The sequence below is a fragment of the Centroberyx affinis genome, unplaced genomic scaffold, assembly GCF_046629955.1.
Source record: "Centroberyx affinis isolate AG114_WGS23_722 - 3 ecotype Tasmania unplaced genomic scaffold, CSIRO-AGI_Caff_v1 ptg001123l_1, whole genome shotgun sequence".
Lineage (NCBI taxonomy): Eukaryota > Metazoa > Chordata > Actinopteri > Beryciformes > Berycidae > Centroberyx > Centroberyx affinis.
This window is the reverse complement of record NW_027279663.1, coordinates 42,953-70,270: the sequence shown is the minus strand read 5'-3', so window position 1 is coordinate 70,270 and position 27,318 is coordinate 42,953. Positions and strand designations below refer to the sequence as shown.

Sequence of the window (27,318 nt, the reverse complement as noted above, 5' to 3'; positions counted from 1 at the left end):
GAAACCAGATTTATATCAACCCTAGATATATGGTTTTGTAAAGAACTTTGTAAAGAAATTTCATGGGTTGAAATGTTGAATAAATGTCTTTTTAAGATGTTTAATAATTTCTCAAAATAATTCCAAGTGGCATTTTCATTTTTATTCATTGTATTCAACCATTTGTGTAGAGTAACACATGCTTGTGTTGGGTGAAGTGAGATTTCTGATCACAATGTGTAATTTTGAGCAACACATGAATGTGTTAATATTTACACATTACATCAACACATAACTGTGTTAGTATTTACGCATTGTTACACATCTCTGTGTTAATCTATCTGACACAGTCACTGTGTTAATATCTTTGACACACTTAATGTGTCACAATTAACATGTGTTTTCCCAAATTCAACTCATTGATGTGTAGGAATTTAACACGGGTTGTGTTGATATTGACACATCCTTGGTAAGAGTGTGCCTCTACCGGCCACTAGGGGACAAACAGGCTAACAGTGACTGGGTTAATGCCTCTATGCGGCCATAGAGGGCAGACAGGATAACATTGAGTGAGTTAATACCTCTACCGGCCACTAGGGGGCAGACAGGATACCAGTGAGTGAGTTAAAGCCTCCTGCTGCCCAGATAAGAGAGGACTGTCCCACTGCAGTACAGGAGCGGTGGGGAAACAGTCCTCATATTTATTGCTCAGCCTGATTTCAGCGGAATTAAATCGAGAAAAGAATTTATGATTAAATATATTTATGTTTACCCCACACTTATTCTACATCTCAATAATTTTAGTTATAATAATAGTTGGAAGACTATCAGTATGTTTTAGGGGGCAGATGGGCTACATTTGAATGAGTTAATGCCTCTACCGGCCACTAGGGGGCAGACAGGACTAATTTTTGAGTGCATTAAATCCTCCACCGGCCGCCAAGGGTCAGACACACAGGCTAACAGTGAGTGAGTTAATACCTCTACCTGCCACTAGGGGGCAGACAGGAAAACACCTGCTGCCCAGAGAGGACTGTCTGTGTTCCCACTGCAGTACAGGAGCGGTGGGGACAGAACTGCACTTCTTTCACCAGCTGCAACAAATATCAAGACATCAGAAAAGAATACGATTCAACCCCAAATTTGAAAAAGTATTCAAACATCCAGTAAATTTGAATACTGCCCAGGCAATCCCTTACATATTAGATGAGAAAAATGAATGTTCAATATTACCAGCAAAATATGTCACAGCCTGCCATAAAAGGCGCGGCAATGACACTTGGCAAATCGGTTCATTCATTTTCAGTTTCCCACATCTTTCTCTTTTAATATTCGTGTTTCCCAATTTGGTTGTTCTTCATTATTGTTAGCCTATTATTACTACTGTATTATTATTATTATTTTTAATCATTACACAATTTTAATGCTTTGGCAATATGAGAATACTTGTCATGCTGATAAAGCAGTATATAAGGAGAAACCATCAATGCAAGAGCCAAGCTGTGTATCATGGCTTTCACCAACATGAGGAAAAAGTCATAGGGAGGAATTAAGAACAACAAAACAAGAAGATGGAAACACAAATGTGATAAAAGTGAAGCTTGAAAAAGGTCAGAGTCAGGAGCCACAGGGGTGAAGGTCATGGGTTCAAGTCCAGCCCATGACCTTTTCTGCATGCCATCCCTTTCTTTCCTGGCTCACTTCAGTTAATGCTGCCCAATAATGCAAAAATGTCTGAAATATATATATATATATATATATATATTTTTTTTTTTTTACAAAAATTGATTGAAGGTCAAGCATATCTAGCATAGACTAAGTTGAGGTTAACCAGATAATATATTTTTGTAAAGTCATTAATTATTAACACATTGTTTATTATTCATGATTTTAATTGATACACATTAACCATTTCCACAATACGTTTAATTTTTAGGACACATTAATCCTAAGAAATTTTGTTTTTGAACTGGAACTCAAAATCTAAATACACTTTGAGACTCTTGCCCTTTCAGTAGAGGTACAGAAATAGCCTACTGTCTAATATATTCTTCATGGCAGCTGGACATGACAGGTGTGCATGAGGTTCAACTTTGTACAGCAAGCCTGAAGTAAACACACTCGTACTGTGTGTGTGTGTGTGTGTGTGTGTGTGTGTGTGTGTGTACAGATGAAACATAGCCTACTAGCTCTGCATTTTTTTTCACGTGTTCAGCAAATGCAGATGTTTGTTTGCCTGACAGTTTTAATTGATCTCAGTCTTGTTGTTTTCACTCAAACAAATAGCCTAAATAACCTTCTTCTAAAATGTCTCTCGTCTTTTAGAAAAAAAAACTTCTATTAACGTCACAGACACGTCACCGGTGCCTGTGTGCTGCCATGTTTGGGCATTCAACAATAACGTGCTGGGTCTCGAATGCGTCGTATCCATGGAAACGGTTCACGGAAGTGCACCGACATGCTTCCGCGGAAAACAAAACAATAATCCGTGTCTTCTCGGACAATATATATCATAAATGTTCGTACAAGCGTCATGTATAGTCAATATGTCGCATTAGTGATATATGACATTCAGAGTTATTGTCGTATTCTCTGTCTAAATGACACGGAGGGAAGCTGTGTGGGCGGAGTGTGGTGACCCGGCACAATTACAAACGAAATCGAAAGTTCAAAATCACTTTTGCATTCATGAACAGCCCACGGAGACACGGCTGACCTGTTTGAGCCGGTTCTAGTGTTTTAAAGAGCCAGCTGTAGTGTCAGATATCTATTCGACATCATTCCCAGACGCTGTCAGTGTAAACATTTACAAGCGGGGAGGATGAGACGTGTTTCGGTGATGTTTGGACGCATTTTGCTGGCTGTTGGTCTGTTTTCTGCGTGTGCAGGTAGGCCAAGTACAGTGATTGTGGATCGTTTATCAGATTTGTGGTGATTTACATCATGACTGACATCAAACCAGTTTTACCTATCCTTGTATCCATTCATTGTTTTTTGGTGCATAGCCTATGTCATAGACAGCCTATAAAGTAAAAAAAAAAAAAAAAAAAAGTAGGGGTATTGCAATGGATAGAAAGTGGTTTTCTCTGCTGAAAAAAAACGACATTATAATTTAGGACCATAGATTATGTATGCTAGTAAACTATGCAAGAAATGTTTTTGTCGGTTTGTAAGGCTGATATGAAGGTTATAGGCTTACTGTAATTTCCTTGTTATTTGTGTGTGTGTGTGTGTGTGTGTGTGTGTGTGTGTGTGTGTGTGTGTGAGTGCGCGCGCGCGCGCGCATTTTAAAACTATAAGGTCCTTTGTGTTGCCTGGTAGAGCCGACTGAATGTGTGAAATTACATTTAGTTCTAGCAAACAGGATTTTCTGGTGAAATCTACTATGCAATACTTAACCACTTCCTGTAAGGTGCTCATGTGATCAAGTGGAAAGGTACAAAAACTAACTAAGTCACACAATATCTGAATAAAATATTGCTGCTATCAAAGTCCCACATAGCTCATAGCTCATGTTTCAGGGATGAAGAAAGTAGTAATTCATTTCTCAGGTTCATGTATATTTAATGTGTTCTTAAATAGGAATGCCACACATTTTAAAATCTGTGTCTGTCCCCGGACCATTCAGTTGTGAACTTGCATCACTCTTTACTAAAAAAAAAAGTGTTATTTTCTGAGTCAGGACTTGCAGAGTTGCCTACATAAGCAGACTTGCATATAGATATATATATATTATATATATATATATATATATATATAAAGAGCTAGCTGCATATAAAGAGCAACATATGTGTTACAAGGGGTATAAGAGAGAGAGAGCAAGACCAGAAATGGAGTTGCAAGGTTTTCACCACACAGCAGTGATACCTCTTAAGGTAGAACAGATTTGTTACAGAAAAACAGATTTGTCGTCTAGAAAATGGTGGACAGGTATTTCACGTCACACATAAAAAACAATTTAAAATGTATTCCACACTGCAGCCAGTCCAGTCAGGCTTGGGGAATGTACAGTGTTGCAAAATAGGAGGCAAAAAGCCAAGACAGAGAGAGCTACAGCAAGACTTTCAGGAAGTATTGTGATGTGTGACAGGCCGTCGAGGTGTGTGTGTGTGTGTGTGTGTGTGTGTCCTCACAAACATTTCTTTGTTGCGTCATTGACTTTATTCAGATGTTTTTTTTTCTTTTCTGTTTGCCATTTATCATGTTTTACTTACTAGATTTTCTGCTCTACAAATTACAATAATGAAACAATACCAGTAATGAAAAGGAAAACAGTGTTGGGAATTAGTGGGAAAAAACATAAACATCCACCGAGGCAATTTGTTGTGTTGCAATAAAAAAAAAACCACTCATTTACAGTCAGCAGTAAAGATACTTCCATGATAATCACATAAAACAAGGTGCACTTAATAAAAATAAGTGTGATGTAAGTTTGACTGGGATCATTAATGCTTTTACTGTATGATCTGGAGTGTATAGCAAAGTTGTTTGTTTATTAGTTTGTTTGTTTCAGTCCTAGGAGAATCCAATGAGAATGATTCACCTGAGACAGTATTTGCGTTTGTTGGTGAAGACGTCACTCTGCCCTGTCTGTATAAATCTGGTGTCAGCGTTGAGACAGTGGAGTGGAAGAAGGTAGGCCTGCAACCCAAAGACGTCTATGTTCACCGGGATGGCTGCGAGACGTTTGAGATGAAGAATGAGGCCTACGAATTCAGGACACACCTCTTCATGAGAGAACTGAAAAACGGAAACATCTCATTGAGACTCTCCGACGTGCAGCTCTCTGATGCGGGAAAATACCGATGCCTCACGTTCCCGAAAGAGAACCAGACGCTAAAATTCATTGAGCTCGTTGTGGGTACGTCAAGTCAAGTTTATTTATATAAATGTGTTTGCTAAAACAGATAAACGCCATTCATGAAAAAGACAAAGAACTGATTGTTGAATGTAATTCTTCACATAACCTACTTTATGAATCCAAAATTCGTTTTGTCGCAAAAGCCGATATGGCCTATTGACAATGCACTTGTTTGATTGATATTACCTGGGGGAAAAAAACATGATTTATAGAAATGAATACAAATGGAGTTATATGTTTTTGCAAATAACATTGTGGAATTGTCTGACAAAGCTTGTTGTGGTGTGGCTGTAGATCCATTCAGTAACGTTCTCAGTAAAAGTGAATAGTGTGATAAGGTGGATTTGTTTCCAAATGTAGGTTACTGTGACACAGTAAACTGTCTTGCCTTTAGCCCTAGTCTCTACTCCAAAACATGAAGAGTTGTAGCTTGAGAAGAGTCAGCTCAGTTAACAGTTGAGCATCAAAGATTTTACATACTAGCTGGTAACACTGATTGAAAGTACATTACTGACTAAAGTACATTACTATGTACCTTTTTAAATATTTTACCTCAAAAGATTGTTTTAAAAAAGAAAACACCCACAAATAAAGTAGGATTCAAGATCATGAATATGTGGATACAATATACAATTTGATATATACAACATTTTGATGAACAAAAAAATATAGTATAAATAAAAGCAGCCTATATATAAAAGTATAATTCCAAGATCATGTAATATCTGTGTGGTGGCGAGGTGATAACATTGTGCTGTAACAGAGGGGGAAAGACTCAGTTTAAAGAATATCAAGCATAGTGAGCCACAAGGTTTTGCCATGAGGAAGAGGCAATCACATTGCAATTCTTGATTTTTTTTGTCACTCTTCCAACATGGTGGGGTGTGGTAGAGGTGAATAACTTTGTGTGAGGCGTGTTTTCACCTGCATGGTATCTCTCTACGACTCTGCGAGCTTAATTATGAATTGGGTTTTTTGTTGGGTTTTTTTAGCACAAAAGTGTAGTTCATACAAAATACCCATAATATATACTGTCAGAAATAAACACAGCAAGTGATCATAATCATGATGAGCATGTGCAAGGAAGACCAAAGAAACCCAGAGGTGCTTATGGAGTGTCTCCCATAACAAAACAAACATCATAGATAATTACAATGTAATAAAGTTAACTCAGAAACAAAACCCGAACAAGAGTTAAAAAAGAAAACGTGAACAAATAATGAACACATGTTCCATCTGTGTTCACAGTAGTTTTGAAATGTTGAGCATTTAAGTCAGTCATATCATCATTATTATTATTATTATTATTACTACTAGTGCAGTGCCCGTTCGCTTTGAGCCCCGCTGCTGCACAGAGCGCTGTTCGCTTGTTTATTCAAAGTTTATTAATATTGAACATGTTGCGTGTCAAAATTGCACCAAATCCGATACTGCACGTCCTTGGGTCCCCAGTAATACACCCTCCAAGTCTGAAGTAGATCGGACGAACGGTTCTTGAGATATGCGACGGACACACAGACAGAGATTCCTTGCTTTACAGTATGATTAATAATTTTTGACAAATGTTGAATGGAACGCCATAGTTGAAAGGTCAAGTTTTGTGTAATTCTTTTTTTGTTTTTTGTTTTTTCAGTGTCCAAGCCAATAATCTTAATCACTGGAATCGACAGTGGTGGAGCGACTCTCCAGTGTGAGGTGAATTGCTCGTTCCCAGAGCCTGAGATTACATGGCTGGATGATCAGGGAAACAACATCACTGCTCCACGCCCAAGGAGCAACTCGGATGGCAGCAACTGTTACACACTGAGAAGCACAGTGACTGTGCAACCCACTGCTACCAACAGGTTAAATTCAGTTTCATTCTTAACCTTAAGGATATAATCTGAAAGATCCATGTTATTTTTCTCCATCTTGAATCTTGTGTTATATCAATCGGTGATAAAGCATAGCAAAACAAGCATTTATTTGAAAATGTGACAGATTATTACTTTAATGCATACAAGGTGAATCAGTGTGGAGGGAAAGTGACAGCTAGCGACCCCGGGTGGCTGCCATTAATTCCTGAGAAAACCCACATTTATTTGGGTTATTTTGTGTAGATGGTTGACAACACAATCTGAATTAAATCCATTTTGAATTCAGGCTGAAAAAAACCCGAAAGGGGCTCAGTAGTAGTACAGAATGTGCATCATGTGCAAATGAAAATCTAACTGCAGTGGGTATAAATGAGGCGTGGCACTTTCACTGTTTCATTTGTCTGATGCCTTTTCATAACAGGTTCACCTGTAGAGTTCGTCAGCAGACGACCAGCCGGACTGTCGACACAAAGATTGAAATATCAGGTACAGTATATATACCAACAACCCCTCATGTACCAGCTGCATTAAAATAAGCGCCTCCCGGATTCACATTCACATTTACACCTGAAACATTTAGCAGTCACACCGCCAACCACATCAGCTTTGACTGTCTGATCCTACAGTTACAATAAAAATGAATATATGCATATATGCATGTATGAGGCATCTCTTTTAAGCGCATGACATTATATTTACAGCATTTAGCTGACTTACTTATCCAGAGAGAGTTACAGTGAGTGCAACAGTAGAATAAGCTCAATTCTTCGGTTGCCAAAACTACAGTCACCAAAAAAGTACAGAGTGCAAGGATCAAAGCAATACTGGCCTGGCAATAGATTATGCAGCTGGTCTCTGGGGTGTAATGATACAGGATATATTTTTGAAAAGGTTATTCATATTAATTTCATTTGTTTCATAATGTGTACAATTTAAGGTTCTGGGTGTGTGTTTTTGTCATTTTAGCTGATTGCATGAAGTCCTGCACACAAAACTCTGTCCTCTCCGTTGTCATGCCTGTTTTGGCCGTATTGGTCACGTTGGCCCTATTGGCTGAAGCATTTATTGCATGGAAAAGGAGAGCAGAGAAGTCTGGTAAGTCAGTAATATTTTCTGTAGCTTTCAAGTTCAAGTTCAAGTTTGTTTATTTATATAGCCCTTTATCACAGAGGACTTTACAGAGAATGTGTCTCGCTAGATCTAACTAAACACAATTAATGGTGAACAAAATGATATAGGACAAGCATAGTGAAAAACACAAGGTAGGCAAGAGCAGATTTTAGCAAGACAAACTATCTACCTATTCTGCATAGCCTAACCTACCCGGCATCCCCAGCCTTAGACCTAATGCACACAAGGAAAAACTCCCAAGGAAAACCTTAGTGGGAAAATTTGGACGAAACCTTGGGCGGGCTGAGGCAAATAGGGATCCCCCCGGGACGGCTTAGCGTGCAATAGGTGCCGGGCAAAACATTGACAGAGTCATGGGCAGTAGTCGATTTGAGGAGGGATGCGAGGGGATGCCATCCCCCTTGAAATGAAAATTGTCAAAAACCATCCCCTTTGTAACACTGCCATCCCCCCTTCATCCCTCTTTATGGCACAAAGATATCATTTAATCAAGAAATGTGTAAGCCACGTATTATTGATATTTAATCATTTTAAAGAATATCGCACATCTGGAGTTTACAGCAAATCCGAGGGCGGGGTCTCACACGCACCTGCATTGATACGGATGCAGGTTTTTTTATTGGTTGATGGCACAGCAAAACCTGACCTGACACCTTGAGGATATTATTTTGGCTATTATAATTGGGCTGGTGGGCAGGTAGGTCTGCAGGACAGCAGGTGTGAGAAACGTCTGGAGTCATAATGATTATTTTCTATAATTTAGCCTACACTGTTTGAAGTGGGGGAAAAAAGAAACAGAGATTAAACAGAGATTAGATAGCTAGTTGACATTTTAACACCAAAATTATATTAATGAAGAAAAAAAAAAACATTAGACCATACGTTAAGCTACATTTCATCCTCAGCGGGATGTTGCCAGGCAACAAAATAAACGGGAAGTCAAGATTAACCTAGTTTGAATTTTGGTGTTCAAGTGACACGTAGTCACAGCCAAAGGGAGGAAGCCCTTTGTGTGTCGTTCTCACGTAAACCCAAATAAAATTTGACTAAGGATCACAGGACTTAGAGCACAAAGGTGTTTGCAGCGCTAGTGCTGAATTTTGTGCAGTGGCTCCTAATTTGATTACTGCAATGCAGGGACCAACTCTGAGAACAGTGCCTTGGTTCAGGGCATTGGCAGGAGTATCTGATACCTAACATCCCTAACTTGCATGTCTTTTGAATATAGCATTACCTTTGTGCTGTTACAACATAAACAAAAGGGTAAACAGCTGGTCCCCTACCCTCCATGCTGTCGCCGTATCAAATTGTTTGTCTCCATAAGGACCCCACCATCCCCCTTGAAATTTGTGTACAAATCGACTACTGGTCATGGGCAACAATAATGACAGGAGAAAACAGAGAGAGACAAAAAGAAAGAGAGGCAGCATGCGGCGATGAGAAGGGGCTGAGGTCAGCACTAAAAATTCAGTGAAACGAGAGCAGCAGTCGTAATTCAGCGTCCAGGTGGGAACAGCTTTTTTATCTACAGGCCAAGGTGGCTGATAAATCCCAAAATTCATCACCCAATTTTATCAGCAGGTAAATACCTCCAAATGATGGCTGGTTACCTGCCAGAGTAGCTGGTAGAATAGACAAACGTAACCAGTCAAATTCTACCAACATTTATTTGTTGAGTGGGATTAATTTACCACCCTGCTGTTTAGGTAGCCATCAAATCAGTAGTCAAAATTTTCATTTCAACCCCTTCTTTCTTTGTTTGGAGTTTTGGACTTGCAATGCTTTGTAATGTTGTACTGTCAAAAAATAACAGGTAGATTATAAAAACATCTTTTAATAGATGACAGAAAACTTTGGTTCTTTTACTTGCTGGTAAAAAGTTAAAATATAAAAAACAGTTATCCAAACAGAAAAACAAGGCACTCTGTCTCAAGTGAAAAAATATAAAAAGGGTAGCAAGACAATATAAATGACCAACAGGTATCACCCTAATGGTCTTCGTCAGGGTCATATCTTTTAATAGATGTCAGGACTGAAGCAAGTGGTAACAGCTCCTGTTTCTTGTATTCACAGACAAACAAAAACTACCACTGAGCAGGCAGCCATCAGATGAAAGTACAGAGAACAGCACTACAGATGATCAGTCACTCCTACAGAAGAGAGACAAGGCTTTGGAAGATAGAGACTGCACCATTTTGCAACTTAAGAGCCAAATGGCTGATCTTTGGTCCCAGCTGCGTGATAAAGATGAGACCATCTGCTCACTAACTGAACAACGGGACCGGCTACAGTCTTTTGAGAGGGAGCATCGTGTTGTTTGCCAGCATGGCCAGCCAACGATTGGTACCAAATCCCCACTGGACAGTCCAAAACCCTGCAACCCACCTCCTGACCGCAGTCCAAAGGCTCGCAACTTAACCCATGACAACCAGACCAAGGGTCCAAAAGCTGACTTCACAAGGCACGACAGTAATCCAACACCTAGCAGCCCATCCCACAACAAAAGTACAAAACCAAGGGCCTTACAAGACCGCAACGATCCACCATATAGCAACCCGCCCAACAGCAACAATCCTAATCACAGCACTTCCGATATTTCTAAAGGTGCTGCTGCGTCCTCCAGTTCAGTTTCAGACAATCCTTCAGAGCAAAAACCCAAATGCAGTGTTCATTCTAGGAGTGTCTCTTTCTCTTTGCTTCGGCCTGGTTCAAATGTTTCCACGCGTCCGTCGAGGCATTCTTCACTTTCAATTTCCTCTAATAATCGCTTCAGTGTCCTGGCTGACTCAGACCCAGAGTCAGAGGTTTTAATTTCATGAAAATAGCACAGAAATAATTGATGAATTACGACCAAAGAGGTACCTTTTTAGCTTTTTACAGCTACTCATCCACAAAGCAATGAAAGAAACTGAAAATCTGAGTCATCTGTTTCACAGCTGTCATAGCAATTTGGGTGTTTTTATACATGAGTTGAACGTTTACATGGCCTTTGCAAGTGTTGAGTGAAGCTCTTCACCCTTGGGCCACTGAAACCTGTTGAAACCCTGTTGTTTAATCCCAATAAACCATGGACGTCACTGAGAAAATAAGCTCTCTTTTCTTCACCCCTGGAAAACTTACTCGTTGGAGATATGATTTTTTTTCTGACAACAGGTTACTGCTCAGGTATGATTTGATCATACCTTGTTCATTCCCTTTAACGAAGCACTTTAAATCTCAATGAAATATGACTGAAGCTTCTTGTCTCTCTCATCTCATGTTTCTCTATCTCCTTCAATTTCATGTCAATTTGCTCCTTCTGGTTCTCTGCTTTCCGCTTTCTATCATTCTAATAAGTTCACCCTGTTTGCTCTCCAGTGTTTTCTCTCTCTCGCTTTCTTTCTTCTGTAGCCAGCTCTCCAGTTCTGCCTTTCTCCTCTCCAGATACTTCTCTTCTCACCCCATAATAGAAGTTTTTTTCTTCATCCTTCCCTTTCTGTGCTGTCTTTCTGCATTTCAAGGTCTATCTTGTCTCTCTCCCTCTTTTGCTTTCCTATCCACTGACTGAAACGTCCTCTCCTTCTCATCCCTCAGTCTCTCTACCTCCTCCAGTCGCAATTTGAGTTGCTCTCTCTGGTTCTTAAATTCTCTCTTCTGTCTCACTGATAAAGCAAGCAGCACTTCCCAATGTTTCTGTTTCTTCTTTTTTTCTGTAGCTCTTCCTCAGTTTTGTCTTCCCCAATTTTCTCTTTGTCCTTCCATCAGACACAGCTCACCTTTGTAGCAGTCTGCAGTCTTGAGCAGTCAGGTTGCCAAACAACACTGTGATGTCAGAACACTCTCTATGGTACAGCAATAAAAGTTCACAAGAGCTTTGGTACTCATGCCAAAACTCTTGAGATGCCTCAGAAAGTACAGTCTCTGCTGTGTTTTCTTAAGGATGCAATTGGTGTTAAGAGACCATGTGATTGTGTCTGCGATGTGTATACCAAGAAATCTAAAACTATAAACAATTTCAACAGATGACCCATTGATGGAAATAGGAATGTAATTTTCTCTGATCTTTCTGAAGTCAACAATGATTTCTTTTGTCTTATTGACATTTAGAGAGAGGTTGTTGTCATGGCACCATATGGTTAGATCTTCCACTTCCCTCCTATAGACCCTCTCATCACTGTCGCTTATTAGTCCAATCACTATGGTGTCATCTGCGAATTTTATGATGCTGTTGTTGTCATTTTTGGCAACACAGTCGTGTGTAAACAGACTGCACAATAGGGGACTGAGACAGCAGCCTTGAGGCGCGCCAGTCCTAAGAACTAATGTAGATGAATGTGTTTTACCTATTCTCATAGCCAATTACAGATAGAGTTGCCCAGACCAAGACCTCTGAGTTTCAACACGTTTGGAAGGTACAATTGTATTGAAAGCAGAGCTATAATCAATAAACAACATTCTGACATAGGTATTTTTCTTTTCAAGGTGTACTAAAGCAGTATGCAGAGCGAGTGAGATAGCGTCATCTACAGATCTATTAGAACAGTAGGCAAACTGTAATGGGCCAAGGGTAGCAGGAATGTTACATTTTATATAACCAATCTTTCCAGGCACTTCATAATAACAGAGGTCAAAGCAACAGGTTGATAATCATTAAGGCAAGAGACGGGTGTTTTCGTAGGTACAGGCACAATGGTGGTTTCCTTAAAACACAATGGAACCACACACAATGACAGGGACAGGTTAAAAATGTCAGTAAAAACCTGAGTGTAGCATTTCTTGAGGACACGGGAAGGGATGCTGCCTGGGCCAGCAGCTTTACAAACCTTAACCCTTTTAAAAGTTTTACTCACGTCAGCCTCTGTCACCTGTAGATCCACTACATGGGCACTGTGCTGCTGTCACTGGGTCCGCATTTTAAGAATTATATCAGAAATACCATTGGATTTTAAAAACTAGTTCAACCCAATTTCTCAACAGTGATGCTGCTGTTCTTTGAAAACATACAATGTCTGACTTACCAACAGTGAGTTGGATGGTAGCTTCACTCCATAGTGAGGAAATGAAACATCTGTATTTCCCTTCATCAGAGAGTTTCACTTTGGAGAATTTCAGTGAGACGTTTCCGTTCCTCAGTTCATCCAGAAACAGTCCTCATATTTATTGCTCAGCCTGATTTCAGCGGAATTAAATCGAGAAGAGAATTTATGATTAAATATATTTATGTTTACCCCACTGCACTACCCAGCATCCCTTTGAGCCCAACAAGACACAACTTCCTAGTTTGGAATGATCCAAATACTTCATCAAAATAAAGTTATGTGGGTTTGAAACAAAGCTTGGTTGCAAAACATGCATTTGTAATGATGGGCCCTCCGGTGGAACCAGCAGGGTTGAAGACTTAATAAAATAGCTTTCTTTCACCAACTGTGATTGGTTTTGGTTGTCAATTTGGGAGTCAGTATAGTAATGTCAACAGAACAGCGATGTCACTGCATGTCACACTGCAAGTTTTACTAAAACTTGCATCCAGGTTCAGTCTACTGGTCAGTTTACCTGTGGTAACTGGGAGGCTGTGGAGGAGAAACAGACAGAATCCAAAGCAACTGCACAGACTCCACTTAATTTTCCTCTGTGAACCAAGATGGACAACGAGGCTGAAGAAAACAGCTGCTGAGACAGATTATTCAGTCCAATATTGAAGTTCATAACAAATTGCCACAACATATAAACCAGCATCAGTTTATAAGACCAGGCAAGGAGCTCAATATAGTACAATTAAAGGTTGTTCATCAGTGCAAAATAATATGAATCATTTCATGTGTAAATGCAGGTCAGGTGGATTTGACACTCTAAAACACTGATTCTCAACCTTTTTCATATCAAGGACCCTAACTTAGTCCACATTAGAGCCACAGACCTCCATTTGGTGAGATTTTGTCTCTTGAACCCAATTCTGAGAATGTTTTTATTGTCAGATATGATTTTGTCCAGAATCTCATGACTATCTGTATTGTAGGTAGAGAGATAACAGAGAAACTATTATCATAATTCATCTACATTTTCTAATTGTGTTAACTTCTTTTAAATAAAATAATGCTGAAGTTTAACAATCCATCAATTTGCTGGGGACCCCCTGGAACCCCGTCAAGGACCCCTGGTGGTCCCCGGACCCCACGTTGAGAACCACTGCTCTAAAACACAAAAGATTGGGGGGGGGGGGAGAAAAGCTAGGCGTTGACTTCCGTCTCTCAGGGGAAAAGACACAGAGGGATGAGTATGCCATCCTAACAATATGCCATGTGCTCTCCTTTATCCTTGTAGAGGCACCACAGGAATAAACCGTCCAATGTGGCTGATACACAGGAATTAATGTCCTGTTTGGTTATAGGCTACACTGAAATGCATATTGGGACAGTCAGCTGTTTTTTCTGCTGGTGTGATTCCCAGGGCTGTAGTACTTTTCTTACGTCTTGGACTTGTCTTGGTCTCATGCCTGTTATTACGACTCAGATTTGTATCTGAAAATTTTCCAAGATACGTTTTTCTCCACCATGTCCACCTTTGTTTATTCTACATCTCAATAATTTTACCAAAAATAATAGTTGGAAGACTATCAGTATGTTTTAGGGGGCAGATGGGCTAATTTTGAGTGAGTTAATGCCTCTACCGGCCACTAGGGGGCAGACAGGACTAATTTTTGAGCGCATTAAATCCTCCACCGGCCGCCAAGGGTCAGACAGGCTAACAGTGAATGAGTTAATACCTCTACCTGCCAGGAAAACACCTGCTGCCCAGAGAGGACTGTCTGTGTTCCCACTGCAGTACAGGAGCGGTGGGGACAGAACTGCACTTCTTTCACCAGCTGCAACAAATATCAAGACATCAGAAAAGAATACGATTCAACCCCAAATTTGAAAAAGTATTCAAATATCCAGTAAATTTGAATACTGCCCAGGCAATCCCTTACATATTAGGTGAGAAAAATTAATGTTCAATATTACCAGCAAAATATGTCACAGCCTGTCATAAAAGGCGCGGCAATGACACTTGGCATATGGGTTCATTCATTTTCAGTTTCCCACATCTTTCTCTTTTAATATTCTATGTGTTTCCCAATTTGGTTGTTCTTCATTATTGTTAGCCTATTATTACTACTGTATTATTATTATTATTTTTAATCATTACACAATTTTATGCTTTGGCAATATGAGAATACTTGTCATGCTGATAAAGCAGTATATAAGGAGAAACCATCAATGCAAGAGCCAAGCTGTGTATCATGGCTTTCACCAACATGAGGAAAAAGTCATAGGGAGGAATTAAGAACAACAAAACAAGAAGATGGAAACACAAATGTGATAAAAGTGAAGCTTGAAAAAGGTCAGAGTCAGGAGCCACAGGGGTGAAGGTCATGGGTTCAAGTCCAGCCCATGACCTTTTCTGCATGCCATCCCTTTCTTTCCTGGCTCACTTCAGTTAATGCTGCCCAATAATGCAAAAATGTCTGAAATATATATATATATATATATATATTTTTTTTTTTTTTTACAAAAATTGATTGAAGGTCAAGCATATCTAGCATAGACTAAGTTGAGGTTAACCAGATAATATATTTTTGTAAAGTCATTAATTATTAACACATTGTTTATTATTCATGATTTTAATTGATACACATTAACCATTTCCACAATACGTTTAATTTTTAGGACACATTAATCCTAAGAAATTTTGTTTTTGAACTGGAACTCAAAATCTAAATACACTTTGAGACTCTTGCCTTTTCAGTAGAGGTACAGAAATAGCCTACTGTCTAATATATTCTTCATGGCAGCTGGACATGACAGGTGTGCATGAGGTTCAACTTTGTACAGCAAGCCTGAAGTAAACACACTCGTACTGTGTGTGTGTGTGTGTGTGTGTGTGTGTGTGTACAGATGAAACATAGCCTACTAGCTCTGCATTTTTTTTCACGTGTTCAGCAAATGCAGATGTTTGTTTGCCTGACAGTTTTAATTGATCTCAGTCTTGTTGTTTTCACTCAAACAAATAGCCTAAATAACCTTCTTCTAAAATGTCTCTCGTCTTTTAGAAAAAAAAACTTCTATTAACGTCACAGACACGTCACCGGTGCCTGTGTGCTGCCATGTTTGGGCATTCAACAATAACGTGCTGGGTCTCGAATGCGTCGTATCCATGGAAACGGTTCACGGAAGTGCACCGACATGCTTCCGCGGAAAACAAAACAATAATCCGTGTCTTCTCGGACAATATATATCATAAATGTTCGTACAAGCGTCATGTATAGTCAATATGTCGCATTAGTGATATATGACATTCAGAGTTATTGTCGTATTCTCTGTCTAAATGACACGGAGGGAAGCTGTGTGGGCGGAGTGTGGTGACCCGGCACAATTACAAACGAAATCGAAAGTTCAAAATCACTTTTGCATTCATGAACAGCCCACGGAGACACGGCTGACCTGTTTGAGCCGGTTCTAGTGTTTTAAAGAGCCAGCTGTAGTGTCAGATATCTATTCGACATCATTCCCAGACGCTGTCAGTGTAAACATTTACAAGCGGGGAGGATGAGACGTGTTTCGGTGATGTTTGGACGCATTTTGCTGGCTGTTGGTCTGTTTTCTGCGTGTGCAGGTAGGCCAAGTACAGTGATTGTGGATCGTTTATCAGATTTGTGGTGATTTACATCATGACTGACATCAAACCAGTTTTACCTATCCTTGTATCCATTCATTGTTTTTTGGTGCATAGCCTATGTCATAGACAGCCTATAAAGTAAAAAAAAAAAAAAAAAAAAGTAGGGTATTGCAATGGATAGAAAGTGGTTTTCTCTGCTGAAAAAAAACGACATTATAATTTAGGACCATAGATTATGTATGCTAGTAAACTATGCTATAAATGTTTTTGTCGGTTTGTAAGGCTGATATGAAGGTTATAGGCTTACTGTAATTTCCTTGTTATTTGTGTGTGTGTGTGTGTGTGTGTGTGTGTGTGTGTGTGTGTGTGTGTGAGTGCGCGCGCGCGCGCGCATTTTAAAACTATAAGGTCCTTTGTGTTGCCTGGTAGAGCCGACTGAATGTGTGAAATTACATTTAGTTCTAGCAAACAGGATTTTCTGGTGAAATCTACTATGCAATACTTAACCACTTCCTGTAAGGTGCTCATGTGATCAAGTGGAAAGGTACAAAAACCAACTAAGTCACACAATATCTGAATAAAATATTGCTGCTATCAAAGTCCCACATAGCTCATAGCTCATGTTTCAGGGATGAAGAAAGTAGTAATTCATTTCTCAGGTTCATGTATATTTAATGTGTTCTTAAATAGGAATGCCACACATTTTAAAATCTGTGTCTGTCCCCGGACCATTCAGTTGTGAACTTGCATCACTCTTTACTAAAAAAAAAAAGTGTTATTTTCTGAGTCAGGACTTTCAGAGTTGCCTACATAAGCAGACTTGCATATAGATATATATATATTATATATATATATAAAGAGCTAGCTGCATATAAAGAGCTACATATGTGTTACAAGGGGTATAAGAGAGAGAGCAAGACCAGAAATGGAGTTGCAAGGTTTTCACCACACAGCAGTGATACCTCTTAAGGTAGAACAGATTTGTTACAGTCTTTGTCATCTAGAAAATGGTGGACAGGTATTTCACGTCACACATAAAAAACAATTTAAAATGTCTTCCACACTGCAGCCAGTCCAGTCAGGCTTGGGGAATGTACAGTGTTGCAAAATAGGAGGCAAAAAGCCAAGACAGAGAGAGCTACAGCAAGACTTTCAGGAAGTATTGTGATGTGTGACAGGCCGTCGAGGTGTGTGTGTGTGTGTGTGTGTGTGTGTGTGTGTGTGTGTGTGTGTGTGTGTCCTCACAAACATTTCTTTGTTGCGTCATTGACTTTATTCAGATGTTTTTTTTTCTTTTCTGTTTGCCATTTATCATGTTTTACTTACTAGATTTTCTGCTCTACAAATTACAATAATGAAACAATACCAGTAATGAAAAGGAAAACAGTGTTGGGAATTAGTGTGAAAAAACATAAACATCCACCGAGGCAATTTGTTGTGTTGCAATAAAAAAAACCCACTCATTTACAGTCAGCAGTAAAGATACTTCCATGATAATCACATAAAACAAGGTGCACTTAATAAAAATAAGTGTGATGTAAGTTTGACTGGGATCATTAATGCTTTTACTGTATGATCTGGAGTGTATAGCAAAGTTGTTTGTTTATTAGTTTGTTTGTTTCAGTCCTAGGAGAATCCAATGAGAATGATTCACCTGAGACAGTATTTGCGTTTGTTGGTGAAGACGTCACTCTGCCCTGTCTGTATAAATCTGGTGTCAGCGATGAGACAGTGGAGTGGGCGAAGGTAGGCCTGGAACCCAAAGACATCTATGTTCACCGGGATGGCTGCGAGACGTTTGAGATGAAGAATGAGGCCTACGAATTCAGGACACACCTCTTCATGAGAGAACTGAAAAACGGAAACATCTCATTGAGACTCTCCGACGTGCAGCTCTCTGATGCGGGAAAATACCGATGCCTCACGCTCCCGAAAGAGAACCAGACGATAAAATTCATTGAGCTCGTTGTGGGTATGTCAAGTCAAGTTTATTAAATGCGTTGCAGTTGAAGAGTTTATTTGCAAAAACAGATCAACGCCATTCCTGAAAAAGACAAAGAACTGATTGTTGAATGTAATGCTTCACATAACCTACTTTCTGAATCCAACATCCGTTTTGTCGCAAAAGCTGATATGGCCTATTGACAATGCATTTGTTTGAATGATATTACCTGGGGGAAAAAAACATGATTTATAGAAATAAATACAAAATGGAGTTATATGTTTTTGCAAATAACATTGTGAAATTGTCTGACAAAGCTTGTTGTGGTGTGGCTGTAGATCCATTCAGTAACGTTCTCAGTAAAAGTGAATAGTGTGATAAGGTGGATTTGTTACTGTTTGTTACTGTGACACAGTAAACTGTCTTGTCTTTAGCCCTAGTCTCTACTCCTGTTGTAGCGACTACTATCAATGAAAAAAGGCCGCTAAGAGGCTAAGTAGGTTCTTAACTGTGACTCGTTCAAACAAATCCATTCTTAAGTCCAGATGCGTCTTTGACTGTTTATTAAACATAAATCAAAGCATAACGTGACGGTCAACAGAAAATATCGGAGCCATACTCACCCTCTTTGTTAGACTCCCGCCATACAAGTGAACAGGTAAATAAATGTGAAACCACACCCATGTGTCAATTACCGGAAGTGATAGTAACCAAAAAGAGCATGCGCAGCCTTGACAAGTAATAAACAACACATAAATACCCATTTTGGCTCCTACGACTCCAAAACACGAGTCAGCTCAGTTAACAGTTGAGCATCAAAGATTTTACATACTAGCTGGTAACACTGATTGAAAGTACATTACTGACTAAAGTACATTACTATGTACCTTTTTAAATATTTTACCTCAAAAGATTGTTTTAAAAAAAGAAAACACCCACAAATAAAGTAGCATTCAAGATCATAAATATGTGGATACAATATACAATTTGATATATACAACATTTTGATGAACAAAAAAATATAGTATAAATAAAAGCAGCCTGTATATAAAAGTATAATTCCAAGATCATGTAATATCTGTATGGTGGTGAGGTGATAACATTGTGCTGTAACAGAGGGGGAAAGGCTCAGTTTATAGAATATCAAGCATAGTGAGCCACAAGGTTTTGCCATGAGGAAGAGGCAATCACATTGCAATTCTTGATTTTTTTTGTCACTCTTCCAACATGGTGGGGTGTGGTAGAGGTGAATAACTTTGTGTGAGGCGTGTTTTCACCTGCATGGTATCTCTCTACGACTACGCTTAATTATGAATTGTTGTTGTTTTTTTTTAAGCACAAAAGTGTAGTTACAAAATGCCCATAATATATACTGTCAGAAACAAACACAGCAAGTGATCATAATCATGATGAGCATGTGCAAGGAAGACCAAAGAAACCCAGAGGGGCTTATGGAGTGTCTCCCATAGCAAATCAAACATCATAGATAATTACACTGTAACAAAGGAAACTCAGAAACAAAACCCGAACAAGAGTTAAAAAACAAAACGTGAACAAATAATGAACACATGTTCCATCTGTGTTCACAGTAGTTTTGAAATGTTGAGCATTTAAGTCAGTCATATCATCATTATTATTATTATTATTATTATTACTACTAGTGCAGTGCCTGTTCGCTTTGAGCCCCGCTGCTGCACAGAGCGCTGTTCGCTTGTTTATTCAAAGTTTATTAATATTGAACATGTTGCGTGTCAAAATTGCACCAAATCTGACACTGCACGTCCTTGGGTCCCCAGTAATACACCCGCCAAGTCTGAAGTAGATCGGACGAACGGTTCTTGAGATATGCGACGGACACACAGACAGACAGAGATTCCTTGCTTTACAGTATGATTAATAATTTTTGACAAATGTTGAATGGAACGCCATAGTTGAAAGGTCAAGTTTTGTGTAATTCTTTTTTTGTTTTTTGTTTTTTCAGTTTCCACGCCAATAATCTCAATCACTGGAATCGACAGTGGTGGAGCAACTCTCCAGTGTGAGGTGAATTGCTGGTTCGGAATCTCAGAGCCTGAGATTACGTGGCTGGATGATCAGGGAAACCCCATCACTGCTCAACCCCCAAGGAGAGACCCGGATGGCAGCGACTGTTACACACTGAGAAGCACAGTGACTGTGGAACCGACTGCTACCAACAAGTTAAACTCAGTTTCATTTTTCTCTTAAAGTGATAATCTGTATAATCCATGTTTTTTTGTTTCCATCTTCCGTGTCAAGTGGTCATTGTTGTGATGTATTTTTTATTTTGTCCCCACCTTTGACAAAATAGCATGGCCAGTTTGTGACGTCTTTTTCCTTGGATTGTCTGTTGTAAGTTTTGAGTAAGTTTGAGTTTCTACAGGTGGCACTCTTTGTCTGTTCAGCCATGGTGGCTATCGCTACTCTTCTGTTTATTCCAAACAAACCGGAAATGTAAAACGCATCACTTCTTGTGCGCCAGAGGATTTTGTGCGCCCACAAACTGATATGAACTGGCCATAGGTTGAATCTTGTGTAATACCAATCGGCGATAAAGCAAAACAAGCATTTATTTGAAAATGTCACAGATTATTACGGTGAATCACCTGGTGGCTGCATTAATTCCAGAAAAAACCCCACATTTATTTGGGTTATTTTGTGTAGATGGTTGACAACAAAATCTGAAATAAATCCATTTTGAATTCAGGCTGAAAAAACACAAAACATGGAAATATTTAAAGGTCCCATATTCTCTACTTTCAGTGTTTTATTTTGTGTCTTGAGGTCCATTCAAAGCCGTGTGTGTGGTGTCATGTACCAAAAACACTCTCAATCCATTTTTACACGTTCATTTTCCAGCATCTCTCTGAGCCTTACCAAGAACAGGCTGTTTCTGTCGCCATGTCTTTAAGGCTCATTAATATTAACGACCCTCTGTTCTGATTGGCTAACCATTTCTAACCAGTGAAACGTGAGACATCGTGACTATTATTTCTTACAAAAATGATAATGAGCAAACCTTTGTGATGCCACAAAGTTATGGAAGTCCAAACGGCTTGTTTAGAGGCTCACTTTTCTAATATGGATTGTGTGACCGTGTGTTTTGATACTTTCACCATGTTTAGATAGACCATCCAACTCCTTTATCATCACAGAGGCAAGGGGAATCCTGCTTTACACCACATGGACCTTTAAAGGGGCTTAGTACTTTCTGATGGTACTGTACCATACAATTGTACAGAAAGTGGCAATAGGTCATCTTGTGCAGGCATGAGAGACAGCTTTATTTCATGTGCAAATGAAAATCGAACTGCAGTGGGTATAAATGAGTCTGTGGCACTTTCACTGTTTCATTTATCTGATGCCTTTTCATAACAGGTTCACCTGTAGAGTTCATCAGCGGACGACCAAGCGGACTGTGGGCACAAAGATTGAAATACCAGGTACAGTATATACTAACAACCCGTCATGTACCAGCTGTATTAAAACAAGCGCCTCCTGGATTCACATTCACATTTACAACCTGAAACATTTAGCTGTCACACCGCCAACCACATAAGGTTTGACGGTCTGATCCCACCTCTACAGTTAAAAAAGTGCAAGGGTCAAAGCAACACCGCCCTGATACTAGATTATGGAGTTGGTCTCTTGGTTGGGTATGATATGGAATATATATTTTGAAGAGGTTTTTTATATAAATTTAATTTGTTTCATATTATGTCCAACTTAATGCTCTGGGTTTTTGTCATTTCAGCTTATTTCATGAAGTCCTGCACACTAGACATTGTCATCACCATTGTAGTGCTCATTTTACTGGTTTTATTGGGCATTGGCATTATGTGGAAAAAGAAAGCAGACAATCTGGGTAAGTCGGTAATATTTCCTGTGCTTTAGCAGGGATGGACACTAGCTTTTTTGTCTACAAGCCAAGGTGGCTGATAAATCATTTAATTTTATCAGCTAACCAGCCAAGTAGTTTCTTAGAATACTTCCAAATGAAGGCTGGTTACCTGCTGGAGTAGCTGGTAGAATAGACAAACTTAACCAGACAAATTTTACCAAAATGTGTTTGTTGGCTGGGTTTAATTTCCCTCTCTGCTGTTTTTCAGTTCAACCCCTTCATCTTAATCTGCAATGTCAAAAATAACAGCTAAAGCATATAGATTATAAAAACATTGTTTAATGGATAATAGAAAACTTTGGGTCATATATTTTATGTCAGGACTGAAGCAAGTGGTAATAGCTCCTTTTTCTTGTATTCACAGACAAACAACTGAAGAGCCAAGTTGCTGATCTTCAGTCCCAGCTGCGTCGTAAAGATGAGACCATCGGCTCACTAACTGAACAACGGGACCGGCTACAGTCTTTCGAGAGGGAGCATCGTGTTGTTTGCCAGCATGGCCAGCTTACGATTGACCGTAGTCCTACCAGCCGCATCGGTACCAAACCCCCACTGGACAGTCCAACACCCGGCAACCCGCCTCCCGACTGGGGTCCAAAGGCTCGCAACTTAACCCATGACAAGAATCCAAAAACAGGGGCCTCGCCCCACAGCAGCTATCCAGAATCTATCAAGTTACCCAAGAACAAACCTGACTTCTCAGCGCATGACAGTAATCCAACACCTAGCAGCCCATCCCACAGCAACAATCCTAATCACAGCACTTCCGATATTTCTAAAGGTTCAGATGCGTCCTCCAGTTCAGTTTCAGACAATCCTGCAGAGCAAAAACCCAGTCGTAGTGTTTGTTCTAGGAGTGGCTCTTTCTCTGGGCTTTGGCCTGGTTCTAATGTTTCCACGCGTCCGTCAAGGCTTTCTTCATTTTCATTACCCTCTACTAATCGCTTCAGTGTCCTGGCTGAATCAGACCCAGAGTCAGAGGATTTAATATCATGAAAACAGAGCAGAAATGTGACAAACTATGAAATGGGTACCTTCTTTACTCATCCAAAATGCAATGAACGAAACTGAAGATCTGAGTCGTCTGTCTCACAGCTGTCATAGCAATTTTGGTGTTTTTCATACATGAATTGAACGTTTATGTGGCCTTTGCAAGTGTTGAGTGAAGCACTTCACTCTTGGGCCATTGAAACCTGTTGAAACCCTGTTGTTTAATCCCAATAATCCATGGGCGTCAAATTTACTTGTCGGAGATATTTTTTCTGACAACAGGTTACTGCTCAGGTATGATTTGATCATATACCTTGTTCAGTCCCTTTAACGAAGCACTTTAAGTCACAATGAAGGTGACATTTTCACCTTGTTGGCTAATTTTCCATTTCATAATATACACTGATTTTAAAAGCCAACAAATGTACAAATCAAATATATTTTCTTGTATTTTTATATCAAAATCCTATTAGTTCCTGAAAGACAGTGTCTTTAAAGTCACACTGAAATGAAAAATTACATTTGAAATTTAGCAAATTCTATCATACCATACATCTATTTGATAATTTATACCAAACAATTTTTTTATTGTATTTTTATATCAAAATCTCATTACTTTTACTTCCTGGAAAACGGAAAATCTTTAGTGGTGACATCATGCTGCACCAGGACGCGTAAGTAAAAACTCCATCCAATAAAACTGCCTTTCTCTTCCTAACTAATCTCTCATTGGTTTACACTTTTGAATGATCCCTCCCTGCGTTATGGCCTGCCCCCAACATCCTGTTTCAACAGGAAATACATCATATTAAGGAAGCAAGATGCTCTCAAAATGCTGTTTGCGATTTCAAAATATTACAAAAGAAGGGCAATAACAGCTTCACGCTTTTCATTTTTATCAAGTTTAGTTAAAAAGAAAAACGGCATTGAGGAACCTCCAGGGAATCATGAATTCTGATGGAGCTTCCACAAACCTCTAACATATGATTCTTCAAGAAGTCGTTTACTGATTTTTTTTTTTTTAATCACCAAAGTTTCTGTGTTGTATTTTTTGTCTCCATCTTTGTTGCTCAGCACTCATTGCTATGGTTTTTCTGCACTGCACTTCCCAGAGATCACCTGTCAATCACACAGTGTGAGCCGGTGTGTGTGTGTTAATGTGACCTGAGGACGTGTCCAGTTGCAACGGCATGCTCACTCATTGTAAATTGCTATGGATTGACTGTCTGCAAAGTGGCCAATAGGTATTTAAGAAAAAAAAATCTTGTCAAGGTACGATTTGAAAGGCTTGCCTGTTTCACCAGCTGTGATTATTGACATTTGTGGGTAATAACGCTTTTTAAACTGCCTTCAGATAGGTCAAATGTGTGTTTTTACCCAAACGTATAGGATATTACAGGCTAAACACACGTATTTGTAAGGAAATTCACAATAAACCACATGGTTTATTCCAAAGGTGCAAAAAAGTGGAAAGTATTGTTCTCTTGAAAACTATTGCACATATAGAAAACAATAATGCATTACAGTTTAAAACAAATCTTAAATGGGGCTTTAATTTAGGGCATTCTGTTTATGTGAAATTTCTTTGTAATTGTGGTACATTTTGTAAGTTACTGATCATTTATTTGTACCAAAATGCATTCTTTGTTTACATTATTACAATTATTTTTTCTTTTTCTTTTTTTTTCTTTACACCGTGATAGTCTCAGATTTAAATTTAACCCTGCTTAGCCTTTAATTAGGTTTAAAGTTTGGTGAAACAGAATTAACTGATAGACCATGATTAAATGCAGTTTAAAAGTTAGTCCTTGTTGATGCAATCCACCCTTAGACCTAGAAACGGGTCTAGAGCTCCCCCTGGTGAACAAATGGTAACACTACATAATTTATTTGATATTATTTACCAAAGTGCCAGTCCTAAATCCACAAGTGCCCAGTTTTCAAAACCTTTCTAATAGGATGAAATCTGAAAATTGTGTTTTTCAAAACTGATGGATGAGATTCTGGTCATTCAGATAGGGATTTGGATTGGGATGTTTTTTGGTAGTTTCGATGCCACAAATCAGGATAATCTTGATCCGACTGGAAGGGTGGACTCAGGGTGGATTTAGAGACATGACGCTATGATGCAGCTGGCCTACACATTCTGAATGTAGATTTTTTTTTTTACATTTTATTAAATGTACAAATCAGGCAAACTACCACCAGCAGGATGGACCAACTGCTCTTGTGAACCTTTTATGTCCTTGAATTCATGAATAAAAACAGTTTGTAGAAAAATAGTAAATTTTGTTTTGAATTATTTTTGCCATCCAATGGTATTTTTAATTTTGTATTTCTCATGCATTGTATACATGTACAGATAAGTGAATAAAAACAGGCACATACACTGTCTTACACTTTTTAATCTAGTTCCCTCATGTCTGTTCTTTTCATCAGAATGACCCTATCTGATATTGATTGATTGACTGATTGATTGATTGATTGATTGATTGATTGATTGATTGATTGATTGATTGGAAAAACGTACTCCTGGACTGTGAAATGTAGGAATCAGAAAATCTGTATAGTTCTGATCCAGATTAAAGTTTTAAAAAGTGTCCCTTGAGTCCTTGTTTGGGGCTCCAGAGGGTTCCCAGGAAAATAAGGAATAACTTAATTTTCAATATTATTTCACTCACTAGAAATTAGCACAATGAGAGAATGTATAAGGACAACTGCTTTGATCAGCTGTTTAAGCAATGGCCGCTGATCACCAGAGGTGTCATCAAGAAAATTTACAATCTTGTGTATTATCACTTTGAATAAAAAGAAACAAAAAGGGTGAGAGATAACACTTACCAAGTTTTGAAAGAAGTTTAAAAAGCATTCGACCAGTGAAATTGGACATGGAGTTTGCAGTATATCATCCTGGTAAATTGCAACAGGGGTTACCAGACTTTTTCACGTCAAGAAACCCCCCAAATAGATCCACACTACACCACAGACCCCCATTTGATAAGATTTTGTCCCGAGGAACCCCATCTGAGAAATCTTAGTGGTGTAATTTCCATAAGGTGAAAACGTATTCTGTACAACTTCACCCACTGACAAGGTGCATGGAATGGGAAGGTAACACTGGAAAAGAGTAAATTCCAGTAACACTCACAGTACTGAGAACAAATATTTATTAGTAAAACGGTCACTGCTTTGGTGTTATGCACTGGCCCAACATGTTATAATTATGAGGACACTGAATGTAGACAGTTTCTTCTGCCATGTCTTATTTTCTCCAAACAAACCGCTGTTGTTCGTAGATGTAGACGAGGTGACGTCATCTCCAGATATTTCCAGCAGCTACTGTAGAGTTTGATATGAGAAAATGTTTCAGGATGTAAAACATCAGCGGTAAACGTCAGGTTTTGGTGTCAGTCCCTCAGAATCAAAGTGTGAGGGCTTCTTTCTAGAGCCGCCATTTTGCACCAAGAGACGTTCAACAATCATACAGGGAGAAATCCATCGTAGAAGAGGAGAGAGACCAATCTCTCAACCTGTCTCTCTGCTGCATTGCATTCTGGTCTCTCACCCACAGGAGCAGGAGAGAGACCAGAATGCAATGCAGCAGAGAGACAGGTTGGGGTTTTGAGTAAAGGGCGGGACTCTTGACCCTTCTCACCTGGAAAAACTATCGCTCTCTCCATCTACACATATAACCCACAGCTGAATGCAACAAGTTCACCTGTCTCTGTTGGTCGTCAAAAGGCATTCTGGGAAATGTAGGAAATCACTAACTGAAGTCGAAGTAGACGAGGCGGGTTGAGGGAAAGTGGGTACACTGAAAAGGTAAATTATAAAATAACTAATTGAAATAATACATTGAACATGCCTTACAAATAAAGCGTATCATTATTATTATTAACAACACAGATTAATGACGAATAACAATGTAACAGTCTCTGAGGCGGAGGGAGTTTCCCTTTAAGGTTGTTCTCTGAAGTAAGGAAGTGTTGAGATCAAACTGTCTCTC

The 27,318-nt window shown here is 39.1% G+C and overlaps 2 protein-coding genes across 2 annotated transcripts; both read left to right on the top strand.

Moving 5' to 3' along the window:
* The first annotated feature begins 2,674 nt into the window (after positions 1 to 2,674).
* Positions 2,675 to 12,724, top strand: LOC139647835 (butyrophilin subfamily 3 member A2-like). The gene is made up of 6 exons (XM_071523814.1): positions 2,675 to 2,867; positions 4,493 to 4,840; positions 6,474 to 6,684; positions 7,118 to 7,182; positions 7,663 to 7,791; positions 9,901 to 12,724. Exons 1-6 carry the CDS (start codon positions 2,801 to 2,803, stop codon positions 10,644 to 10,646), a joined length of 1,566 nt encoding a protein of 521 aa, XP_071379915.1. The 5' UTR covers positions 2,675 to 2,800; the 3' UTR covers positions 10,647 to 12,724.
* A 3,541-nt stretch (positions 12,725 to 16,265) lies between these two features.
* LOC139647836 (butyrophilin subfamily 3 member A2-like) lies at positions 16,266 to 25,669 on the top strand. Its single transcript, XM_071523815.1, has 6 exons — positions 16,266 to 16,458; positions 18,086 to 18,433; positions 20,385 to 20,601; positions 21,800 to 21,864; positions 22,176 to 22,286; positions 22,687 to 25,669. Exons 1-6 carry the CDS (start codon positions 16,392 to 16,394, stop codon positions 23,316 to 23,318), a joined length of 1,440 nt encoding a protein of 479 aa, XP_071379916.1. The 5' UTR covers positions 16,266 to 16,391; the 3' UTR covers positions 23,319 to 25,669.
* The last annotated feature ends 1,649 nt before the right edge of the window (positions 25,670 to 27,318 follow it).